Here is a 12528-nt window from a genome sequence, read left to right as displayed (position 1 = left end):
TATTTCTTATATAATACTAGTAGTGTTCAATATTAAAAGACATTACAAGAGAAGCAGTTGACACCAAAGAAGTTACAGATAATCTTAAGAAGAATTTTTGTGAGAGCTTAGTCATTGTGTTTCATAGTATTATTATTAAATTGTTCTAAGGAATAGGTGCAAAAGTAGTGCTCTAGTTACAAATTGCAAGACTCACCGGCAATTTAATTTCAGGCGGTTCTATTAAAATTTATGAGCAGATAATTATTACTGGAGTTGCAAATGCCAGGTATAAAGATAGAGTCAGCTGAAGGCAGTGGTCCTCAGGATTAATAAATACACCTGAGATATGAAGTTTCCAGCTCAATCTAAGATGCTGCCTTTTTGAAATATGGATAGCACAAACAACAGAACTAGCTATACAAGACTATATCCTAGTTTTTAAAATTTTTAAATTAAATTTCCCTTTGCTCCATTGGGTCATTTGTATCAAAAGTCTTTAAAATAACCTAAAATACCTCCTAGTTGTATTCTAATTTGTTGGCTGAGATTTTATATGAACTGCTCCACAAAAATTGTGCTGTCAATAGCTGGGAAATGAGAGAAGGAGGGAAAGCATTGTAAATAATTGCTAATTGGGGACTGATGAGAGAAAGCTTGGTGTAGCTATCTAATGACATGTTATTCCATCAATAAAAGGGATGGTGAAGAATGAGGCTGTTATATACTCTTAGTTAATGCAGAAAGACAGCCAGTTATGAAATGGTACGTCCATCATGAGCTACATTTTATTAAAGCATGTATGGATGTGTGGGATGTGGGAAGTTGGGGCGTGGCAAAGAGAATGCATCTCCAAGGACAAATGTTATCAAATTGTTATCTCTGAAATTTGCATCTATATTATATTCCTGGATTTTTCATAAGTTTCAGCAAGTAATATATATTACTTTACTGGTGAAACAAAATCATGTTTAATATTTTAATGACTAGCCCCTATTACAATCATTTATTCTAAAAAGGCACTTACCACCAGCCAACCTTTCCAAAAACTCTCACAGTGCCTAGCATGAAATAGATACTTCTCCCAGATGCCACTGGATATATTTTGAACAATATTTCTTGCCTTTTTTCTGATCTACACCAAGTGTCCTGCACTTTGGAGACTCTGTTGGCTTCTTGTTACAAAGCATGGCTGGTGAGAGAGTCAGCCACCTTGAGAAGATCTGACAGAAAGGTTGGCTGGTGGCACCTCTCTCTAATCAGGAGTTTTCAGTCCTGTTATCTGCTCCACAGTGGAAGCAGATTTGGTATTTGGGAGGTGACTGGGATGTGTCGGTGAAATCTTTGTGAGTGGAGTAGGTGCACTTTAAAAGCAGTCCCAGACGGTGAGACATACCCTTCTACCAATGAAGACACAGTAAAGCAGCAGTTGCATGTCCGTGAACCAGGAGAGGGTCCTCGTCATACATCAGGTTTTGGCTTCTGGATTTTAGACTTTCTAAACTCCAGGAAATAAATTTCTGTTGTTTGAATGTGATCTAGTTTTGGTGTTTTGGTGTATCAACCCAAACAAAGATGGATAGATAGACGGGCAGATACACCTGTGTTTAAGTAGCTGTCTCTTACTGTGTGGGTCAATATTCTATAATGCAGTGAGTCACTACTGCTCAACATTTGCATTGTTTCTAGGATTTTGCTAACAGAATGAGCAACACTCTAGATAACCTTGTATACATGTCTTTTAGTATGTCTACAAATGTGTCAATTAGATTATTTCTTAGAAGTGATTCAATATTTGTACTCTTAAAATTGTGATAGGTACTGCCAGATTTGCTTCCCAGAGATTACACTGATGTAAGTTTATACAAGAGTGCTGATTTTGTTCCCTGCTTCTGTGCCTGGGAAAGCAGCAAAAAGTGGTCCAATTACTTGGTTCTTTGCAACTGGGAGACTTGATCTAGTCTGGGCCATTATAGCCTTTTGGGGAGTGAACAAATGGATGGAGGAGCTCTTTCTCTCACTTGCTCTCTGTCTGTTCCTCTCTCTTTCTAGCACTTAGGCTTTCAAATAAGCAAGCAAATAAATATTAAAAAAAAATAAAGGAGTGCTGACTTTCCCAGAGCATCACAGGCAGAAGGTATTAGTTAATTTTTGAAATTTTCTGGTATCATAGGAGAAAAGAGTATGTGAGTATATTTGAAATTCACATTTCTGTTATAAATACTACTTTTTATATGTTTAAAAGCAATTTATATAATCTCAATTTTGGTGAAATATCTATTCAGAGACACTGTGTATTTTTTGCTGGGTTGGTGAAATTTTCCTAAAAGGCTTATTTATTATTTCAAAGGTGATAGAAACAGGGAGAGACAGATATCTTCCATCTGTTAGTTCTCTCCCCAAATGGCTATTATGAGCAGGGCTTGACCAGGCCAAGCCAGGAACCCCTAACTTCCTTTGGGTCTCTCAGGTGAGTTCAGGAGCCCAGGATCTTTGGCCATCTCTGTTGTTTTCCAAGATGCATTAGTAGGGAGCTAACTCAGAAGTGGAGCAGCTGGAACTTGAACCAGCAGTCATATGGGATGGTAATAGCACTGTAGGCCGTGGCTTTCACTCCTGTTCCACAGTGCTGGCCTCCATTCCTTTTGATTTTAGAATCACTTAACATAAGAGGAAGTTATTCATTTTGAATATTTGCTTTAAAATATTTATATCATGTTGACTTTTTCCTTCTGTATAGAAATTTCATGGTATTTTAAAAATATGGTTTAGTTGGGCGTTCTTTAATTTTTAAAATATTTGTTTTCTTCTACTTGAAATACAGAGAGAGAGAGAGAGAGAGAGAGAGAATTAGACCCCAATGCCCTAAACAGGTAAGATTAGGCCAGGCCAAAGCTAGAAGTCTGCATTACCATTGGGTCTCTAACTTGGATGACAGTTATGTCATGTACTTGACATGGACTTGAGCCATTATAGTTGCCTCCCAAGATGTGTTGTTAGGAAGTTCTGGGACTTGAATCAGCACCCTGATATGGGATGCGGGCTTCTCCGGCAGCCCTCATTGAGGGCTTACAGGAGGTGAGAGATAGAGATATCTGGGAAGGGCCTTTGAGGTGGAGGGTGAAACCTGTGAGTGAACCATGGAAGGTAAAATAGTACAGGAGCCTTGTAAAGAGATAGGCTTTTTTCCAGTGTGAGATTAGAGGTCACTGGAGGGTGTTAACTAGGGAATATGATCCGCCTGCATTGTAAGAGGGCCACTTGATTTCTGTTCTCAGAGTAGACTGGAAGGAGGCCAGGACAGAAGGCACTAGATAAATTGGGAGCCTATTGTGCCAGTTCAGGCAAGATACTGATGGTTTGATTCAGGTAGAAACTGAAGTGGTACATAATCAGATTGAAAGCATGTTTTAAAGGAAAAGCTAAAGGGATTAATGAGTCCAATGCACGTGGTATATGAGAAAAGTCAAGACCTTATTGGAGCTTATTGAATGGAATACCTGGAAGGGTGAAAGTTATTTATGAGAAAGATTATGAGAAAAATGGGTTTTGGGTGGAGTTTGATTTTGGAATGTTAAGTTTGAAGTGCTTACTTGACATCCTCAGGAAGGTGTCGCTTAGCTGGATATACAGGTCTGGACGGAAGGGCTCTGGTGTTGTGAAGAAGGTGCCAGATGAGATTCCAGAGGAGCAAGGTGTGAACCCAAAGGCATCCCAACCTTGAGAAGGTCGTTTGTCTGATAGAGTCTTTCCAAAAGCAGTGAGGCTTTTGAGAATTTCAGGTATTTAATCTATCTAAATTAGATAGATTGTTGATTTTTTTTTCTCTCTTGCCTAGGGTGGGTTCAGCTACTTGGTATTTCTTATTCTTTATCCATTTGATTCAGATTTTCAAAAATAGTCTTTTCTTTTTTCAGTATTACCCTTCTCTTCTTTAACCTGTATAGTTGCAGCTTGTTGGTCATGCTTTTCTTATTTAATAGATAAATACTTCAAAAATAGGCTTCCTCAGTTGTTCTGTTCCTTGGTTTGTTATTTAAGGTTTATTAGTTTTCTTTTCCTTCTAGGTATTTTATTTTTCCTTTTAAAATTTTTATTTGTATTTTTTAGTCTTTCTTTAATGTTACATGTTTTCTTCTGGGTAATGTTTTAGCTATATATTGTGGATTCTGACATGTAGTATTTCTGTAGTTTTCTAGAAAAGTCTATAGCTTTAGATTGTATTTGCTCATTGACCCAACAGTTTCCTAAGGCAAAGCTTAATATTTTTCAGAAAGAAAGCAAATTCAATGTAGTTCAGTGGAGATAATAATTCTACATTATTGCTCAATGATATTTGAATATTCTTCACAAAATATTGAAATATTGAATTGATGTCTTCCATGTGTTTTCCCTCGTTACATTTTAGAGATTCCGTAATGTTTGCTTTAACAATATTGCTTCTTATTGATTCATTTCTTTATTTAAAGGAAGAACAGAAAAGAAATCTTCCAACCAGAATGGTCACCCTAGCCAGGGCCATCTAAAGCCAAGAGCCTGGAACATCTTTTCTGTCTCTTGCATGGGCAACAAGAGCCCAAGTGCTTGGTTATCTTCATTGTCTACCCTGGCATATTAGCAGGGAGTTGGCTCAGAAGTGGGGCAGAGGCTCATGCTGATGTGCCATAGCACCTGTTCTTGGTCAAATCTCTATGCACTGATAAGATCACTGCTTTTTGTCCCAGCCCTCTTGCAAGCTCCCTTTCCTCCAGTTGATGTTAGCTAACACTGTTATCTTTTGTAATGTTGAATTCTGTATTTCTAAATTTGCTTATGCTTCTGTTACTTGATTTCTCAGCTTTAAATGAAATCCATTGACTTCCAGCTTTTCCTGATAAAGTGATTGGCAAAGTTCTATATTCCACATCCACACCCCATCTCTTTATTAGTTTTTGTAACACCTCTTGTTATCAGGTCACACAACATTCACATTCGGTTCTTCTTCCCAGTTACATGCAGCTTGTGCTCATTGAACATGCTTTTGGTCTACCTCATCTTGGGTGATTTTACAGTATAATCTGCAGAGATTCATTATGTTCCCTTTATACAACCCAAATAATACTTAATTTCCTTTGGAGGATACTGTGAAGATTAAATATAGTAATACAATAAGGCTCCAGGAATAGTATGCAAAAGAAATGTGAGTTGTTACTCATCTTCCCTGGGCCTTCTTCTAACTAGCCTAATACTATGAGCTAGGGGCCCCTTCTCTGTAAACTTCTGTATGGCACTTGTCACAGTGTATTATCATTGTCACACTGTATCATCACTCCATTTTGTTTCTCTTGTGTTTAGCAGAGTACCTGGAACAGGAGGTGCTTAAATATTTTGAATCAGATGAGTTAATAGATTCTTTAAATATCAGGATAGAAACCGCTGTTTAGGATAATTGGAGGCAGGTGAATTCTGGCAGTGATTTGACCAAGCATCATCATAACAATGTTGTCAATTCCAGACTTCTCTTCTAATGATGATTATGGGAGAACTAGAGCCGTCAGAGGGTAAAATCAGGCACAGTGGAAGAATATCGTTCTGCTCTCAATTTTCCTGGATCATGCCTGGCACCATTAAAGAAAACATCATCTTTGGCGTTTCCTACGATGAGTATAGATACAAGAGTGTCATCAAAGCATGCCAACTAGAAGAGGTAAGCAATTATGTGAATAATTTCTGATAATGCATATGAAATCCAGAAACTATCCAAGATATTAAGTTTGAATTTGTTAAAGATTCCTTTAAGGCTGAACTGCTGTAGGTAGGTCAATTCATAAAACATGTGCCTACTGCTTTCAGAAGCTTGCAGAAACAGAAAATAGGTGCATTTTTTAAAAAAAATTATGGGTTCATTTCATATATTAAAAATTGTTAAATGTTGGGACTTTTATTTACTCATTAATGAGAAAGCTATCCTCAATGTGCATTTATACAATGTGCAGCTTTTCTTAAGATTCTTCAAAATAACATGAGAATTTTAAAAACACCATGAGCTAATGGATCAGTATTGATCTGCCGCTGTTGAAACAGAGAGAAAATTATGATTAAATCTTTTTCGTAACATTGATTATGTAGCCATAGAACCTAATGATGATAATTTTCTGAAACAGCAAAAATGGTGATGATGCTATTACATCATTTCATAACAGTATTAATGCTGAGAAATGGGCTTATTATCTGGAAATTACATAAAAGTTTCCAAATAAAGACCCTTCATAGATCTTGTGCTGTTCAATACATAAATTATATGATGATGGACATGAGTATGAGGAATATGGAATGAAAGCTTTATCATTTCTTCTAGCAATGAATTTACAGACTGATTGATGGAAAACATAGCCAGGGAGACCAGTTCATTATGATGCAGCAAGGGTTGGGCTGGCATTCCCCTCTGAGCCCAAAGGCTGTCAGCCTGCATAGACTGTTCAGGGAGACTATAACAGCAGCGGCATTGAATTAATAAAGGGTAGAAAACAATTCTTGATAACAAAAATTGTATGAACAAAAACACAGGGCATGAAGTCATTTGTTTGATATAGGCAACTACAACATATTGATGGGAACCAAAATGTATCTTGGGGCTAGTTAATGGGGAGGGCAGAAGCTCCTTCTCTACCATGCTCAAATATTTGGTCTTGGAGAGCTTTAATCAGGAGAGGATGTGATCCCCTTCAAGTTAAAGGAATAGCATTCCACTGTGATAATAAGAAGCAGAATTAACATAGGCATGAATAGAAGCTTTACATGATAGCAAAAAGCTGGGTTTCTAAAGAATATTAATACACTTTGCTGTGCATCTCAAGTTGTATCATGTGCGACTTGGAGATAATACTATCTACTTTGTTGAGATTTTTAAAAAAAAATATGGACAGTTTCAAATAAATAGCTTTATTATAATTAATATCTTATCACTATTCTGACCATAATGGTCAGCTGTGGCAGTCAAAACAAGAAGCTGTTTCACTAATCTGGATAATTGAAATAATGGAATAGAAGAGAGAGAAATTAGGTAGAGGAATGGAAAGGCAACGGGTGTCATAATTATGCATTATTTACTTCCATGAAAATATAAACAAGAGAGATAGTATTTCAGCAAAGTGAATTTTTTTTATCAGAAATCAATAAATGGCACCACTAGTGGAATTTAATAATAATCAATATTAACATTTACCTTCATTTTAATTTGTTCCTGTATACTTTATTCTTTTTCCTTTCTCTGAAATTTTTACCAAGTGTAAAATAAAACCTTTTATTTCAAAGAATTCCTGAGCCTCTACTCTTTTCTGTCCTGCTCACTGTGCAGCCACAAGTTTGAGGTTTTGCTCGTAATTTCTCATGATGGGCAAGCCATCCAGGCATTTCCTAAATTCCTGTACTTTAAGCTGGAAGAATGTAGTGAGTGCAACGAGATAATTCATGTATGCTGTTCATCTCTATGTTGAATGTTTCATATCTGTTGTTCTTATCTATGCAACCACATGGTAAATTTTTTGAGAACAGAATCTCCAAAGACATTATGTTGGTACACTCCACCTAGCACATTGAGAGTATGATAAATTCTTCTTGGATAATTATCTTGGAAATGTTTTGAAGTAGGCATGTCAGTTGGAAGAATTTTACTCAGCAAATGGTCTTTGCACCTCAGAGCTTCAGAGTTTGAACAGATAATTTTATGGCACTGCATGCTGGCTAAAAGTCCTAAGTAACTGAAAGTGCTAGCCATCGGGAGAGTCCAACTCTGAAGATCCGATTTTCCAATTTTGTTCTTATTAAATACGTGGTCTTACCTTTGGAAATATAACAGCATACCCATGGACAAATGAAGATTTTAGTTTTTCAGGCAAAGGGCACTTAATCATAGATACCTACAGAATCCCTGTGGGTCGTATCCTTGGTTCCATCATCACAAAGTTGCCCTCTCAGTGTTTGATATGTGCTCCCACCATCAAACATCCACATTCATGATTTAGTATGTTTTCGTTTTGACTGTGAAAGCTAATCTGCAGGATTAGACTTGGAAGTGGAGATGAGAACGAAATATTTTCATCCTCTTTGCTGTTTTTGCTCAGCTCTAAGACCTGAAAAACACTTGGCGCATGTTATGATGTTCAGTGTCATAAGGTTAGGCAAGCAGGTGTAAATTTGTGGATAGAAGAAGGCATACACAGCATATTTCACATAGTTTTCTGCTTTCAGTTTGCTGTTAGAAGTGATTCATTCCATGGGATAGCCTGAAGACTTTATCACAGGGAAGGGCATGAAGATAGTTTTATGTTGATAGAGTAGTTTGTAATATGCAGCTGTGAGTGGGGAAGTCATGTCCAGATTCTTCATCTTTAAGCATCCTCTCTGAGGAGCAGGTCTGTATACTGTCTTATACTTGTATATACTACTGTGAATCTAGATTAAATAGATTGGATTCCTAACCACATTTATAGTTACTTTCAAAAATACCATATGCATCTCTGTAACCATTAACTTATCCTCTCATTTACTGTCCTCCTAAATATGTTCAGCTATTATAACTGACCCTGTAGAGTTTGCTAGCGTCAACAGAAGAGTCAATATCACTGGGCCCTAATTCATTGACTTATCCTGTTTGATGTTATAATCATGTTACGATATTGAAAGAGAGACAGACTCCCCCTTTCTCCTGCCTTTTGGTTTTCCAGAACACTTCTTCTCCTGTACCTAATCAATACTATAGTTTACCACACCAGTTCCATGGCTGACAGGAATAGATTCTAAGCAGAAGACTATCAGCTAATAAGTGTTTAGGTAGGCTATATAGTGACTCCTTATGAAAGTATCTAGTTTCAAAGAAGTAATTGGATTTTGTAGTAGTACATAGTGGAAGATATGGGTGAAGAGTGTGAGAATTTATAAAAGGTTTCCACAAAGTTGTGGTCCTACTTGTGAAACTGCAAAATAATCCTCATGCAAAAAGTGTCTGTCATGACAGCTGTTACATATGCATTGTAGTGGACCTAGTTCCCAGGTAAGACCAAGAAGGTAAAATCTGCATGTGTTTTCTAGCTTGCCAGCACTTGGCAGCTTTCATAGTTAAGCCACTGGAAGGAAAGAAAATTGGAGAGAAAACTGGCAAGAATTTACTAAACTGAATAAATTCTTAGCAGGGAAATTGGCAAGAAGAATGAAAACCTTGGGAGTGTAGTGAGCAAAGAAGTGAGTTAACAGTTTTGGAAATTCCATTGTGGAGATATCACATGACTAATTAAATGTGAATTTGACCTCTAAATTCCCAGGTCTGTCAAACGCTAACTTGTAAAGTTTTAAGGGTTAAATGTAAAAGTTTTAAGGGTCAACCCACCACTGTAAAAAGATAAGGAAGGGAACATAAATAGTAGCATTTGTATTCAGTAGAACCCAACACATCATGGACATCTAAAAGAGATATTTGAAACACATTGAATATGCCTTCTAAGCCAGAACAAACCAGATTAATTGTATACTGCAATATTTGTAATTTTCTACTAACAGGTAATTAAGTTTGAAAACACCTACAATTACTTACTATAATATAATGCACAAGCATCTATTTGTTAAAAAAAAAAACCCACTATTGAGTCAAAGCCAACCAGGAATGTCATAGAGTTTTGTAAGCTAAACTGTTTTTTGCGTTAATTTGACTCCTGGTACTTGAAAATCAATCAAAGCTAAAATCTCTGAGTACAAAGTAGATTCTAGTGTTGTGCTAAGTACTTGATGTAAATTGGTGGCTTATTGATTAAATCCTCATTTTATACTCATCTATTAGTAACATTGCCTAGGGTGTGCACGTAAAGTAAAGTTATGCTGAATTCCAAAAGTATAATCTAAAATTTTGGGGTTAAGATCACAAATCTGGAAATAATTACTAAGCTAACAAATAAGAGGATCTTATGTCAGTAAAACCAAAGTGGATCTAAGTTTGTTCATCCTGATTAGTTTTGTAAAGTCAACAGAACAGTAGTATTCAAAGGTAATTATAACTGTCTGGGACAATTATAGCCCACCAATAAATATGTCATGAATAAATAATGAAATGAGGGCTGATGTGGTGGTGCAGATTAAGCCATTTCATGAGATGCCAGAAGCTCATGCTGTTTCACAGATGGAATAATTTGCTGCTCTTCTTCCCATCCAGCATCGTGCTGATTTGCTTAGGAAAACAGTGGAAGAAGATGGCCCAACTGCTTAGGACTCTGCCACCTATCTGGGAGACCCAGGTGGAATTCCTGGCTCCTGGCTTTTGGCATGCCCAGCCCTGTTCATTAAGGTTATTTGGAGACTAGATAGATTTCTCTTAGTCTCTCCTGCTGTCTGTCAATGTGCCTTTCACATAACCAAGTAAATAGATCTTTTTTAAAAAAAAAATAATGAAATTGGTTATTTAAATAGGGCTGCAAAAAACCATAATAAAAAATTGTTAAGTTTTCCAAAGATGAAAGCCACAATGTTTCTTAAACCCTCTTACGGAACTGAGATGCATGGTTTTGTGTTTAGAATTCTCCGTGTTAAAGAGATGTGTGACTGATGGAGATGACAAGTAGGATCTTGGTCTGTAATGAGCTTTTGAATTAACAGATGCTTTGGCGAAGACAAATATGCAAACTCGTACACATTCATTTAGCAAATACTTAGTGCCAACACGAACTAGGGATTCTGTTAAACTCTGGGAATTTATTGATGATTAAAACACAGCCCATGTCCTTAAAGGACTTTGATTTAAGTAGACAAATATATATAATAAAAAACATCTCAGGGCCTTGCATGGTAGCCTAGCAGCAAAAGTTCTCACCTTGCACATACCAGGATCCCATATGGGCACTGGTTCTAATCTTCATAGCCCCGCTTCCCATCCAGCTCCCTGTTTGTGGCATGGGAAGGCAGTAGAGGATAATCCAAAGCCTTAGTACCCTGAACCCTCATTTGGGAGACCAAATGAAACTCCAGGCTCTTGACTTCAGATTGGCACAGCCCTGGCCATTGTAGCCACTTGGGGAGTGAATCAGCAGATGAAATATCTTCTTCTCTGTCTCTCCTTCTCTCTGTATATCTGACTTTCAAATAAAAAGAAAATAAATCTTTAACCAAAATCTCAGTTTGGTATCATTAACATAAGGTCCTAATGTGATTGTAGATAAGTAGTATCTAATTGGTCCTAGAAGGTCTGGAAAATTTCCCAGGTAGAAGTAGTATCTCCATCTCAGCTGAGAGATGATGAATAATTAGGTGTCATCTGAGTGAAAAACAACATTCCAGAGAGAAGGCAGAACGTGCCAAGCCTAGAGCCAAGTGAGAACATTGTGTGTTTAGGGAAATATAGACAGCTTTGTGTTGTATGGATGCAGAATGAAAGGATCCTGAACTCAAGAGATGACTTGGTACTTTTAAAGAGTTCATGTGTAGTTGAGCTGAGATCTGGAAGACAAGGACTGACCTGCAAGAGGTCAGTTATATTAAGAAGGATGCCGAAAGATATATAATGTCAAGTAAGTGGAGGGTCAGAGGACTCACTGGAGGGTTTTACAGTTAGGAATGGTGATAGTATCAGACTTCCGCTTTTCTAAAGATGGTTCTGGCTGTGACAGGGAGAGTGGATTATTGGAAAAGGGGCCCGGCTGGGGAGTCAGGGTCTCCCCGGAGCCTGTTGCAGGAATTCAGGTGAGACATGACGTTGATGCACTGGTGAGGACAATAGGAAAGGGAAACCATTTGGTTCCTGAAATAGTTAAGATTGGATGAGTGGACTGAATCACTCTTTTGATATGAGACTTGGAAAGGAAAGGAGTGAAAGAATATGCTTTTAGAATTAATTTAAACAGACTTTCACCTTGTTGAAGTATAATTGACAATTAACATTTTTATGATTGCTATATACAATGTGATATGTAGCTGTATGCGTATTTTGTAAAATGATTGCCACAATCAAAATAATTAAGATATTCACCACTTGTGTAGTTTGTTTGATATGTGTGCAGACATTAAGATCAATTTTTCTTAACAGTTGTTAAGCAAACATACAACCATAGTCATCTTGTTGTACAATAGATATCCAGGCCTTATTCATCTTAACTGGAACTTTGTATCCAATTGAGTCCCCATCATTCTAGTTAGAGACCTAGATTGATTACCTGACTCCTGACTTTGGTCCCAGCCCAGACTGGCCAACTTGGCCATTTAAGGAATGAATCAGCAAATGGTGGTGCTCTCTCTCGCTCTCGCTCTCTCTTGTTCTCTCTCTCTCTCTCTGCCTCCATGCATCTCAGATGACTAAAAATTCTTTTTTAAAACATCAAAGCTCTTTGAAATATTAAAAATGATACAAAACGATTCATAGGTGAAGAAAAGGATATTGAAACAGGAATGAGCATGCAAAAATGACCATTAGGCAAAAACCCAAAGAGGGAAATAGTTGAAGAGTCAGAGTGAAGAGAGGTAGCTTACAGTGTGAGGAGGTGGACCACAGCACATGACTGCAGTATTAGACTCAAGCAGGTGGAGAGGACACTC

General features: G+C 37.3%; 1 protein-coding gene across 1 annotated transcript in view; it reads left to right on the top strand.

Moving 5' to 3' along the window:
* Window positions 1-12528, top strand: part of CFTR (CF transmembrane conductance regulator) — a 144135-nt gene that overhangs the window by 55443 nt on the left and 76164 nt on the right. Inside the window, exon 11 of the mRNA XM_041002151.1 lies at window positions 5474-5665. Coding sequence (XP_040858085.1) covers window positions 5474-5665 — 192 coding nt within the window. The remainder of the gene's footprint in view (window positions 1-5473; window positions 5666-12528) is intronic.

Source organism: Ochotona curzoniae, unplaced genomic scaffold (assembly GCF_017591425.1).
Source record: "Ochotona curzoniae isolate NIBS_2020 unplaced genomic scaffold, NIBS_Ocur_1.0 scaffold_2476, whole genome shotgun sequence".
NCBI lineage: Eukaryota > Metazoa > Chordata > Mammalia > Lagomorpha > Ochotonidae > Ochotona > Ochotona curzoniae.
The sequence above is the reverse complement of the archived record's forward strand: the minus strand, read 5'-3'. Positions and strand labels throughout refer to the sequence as shown.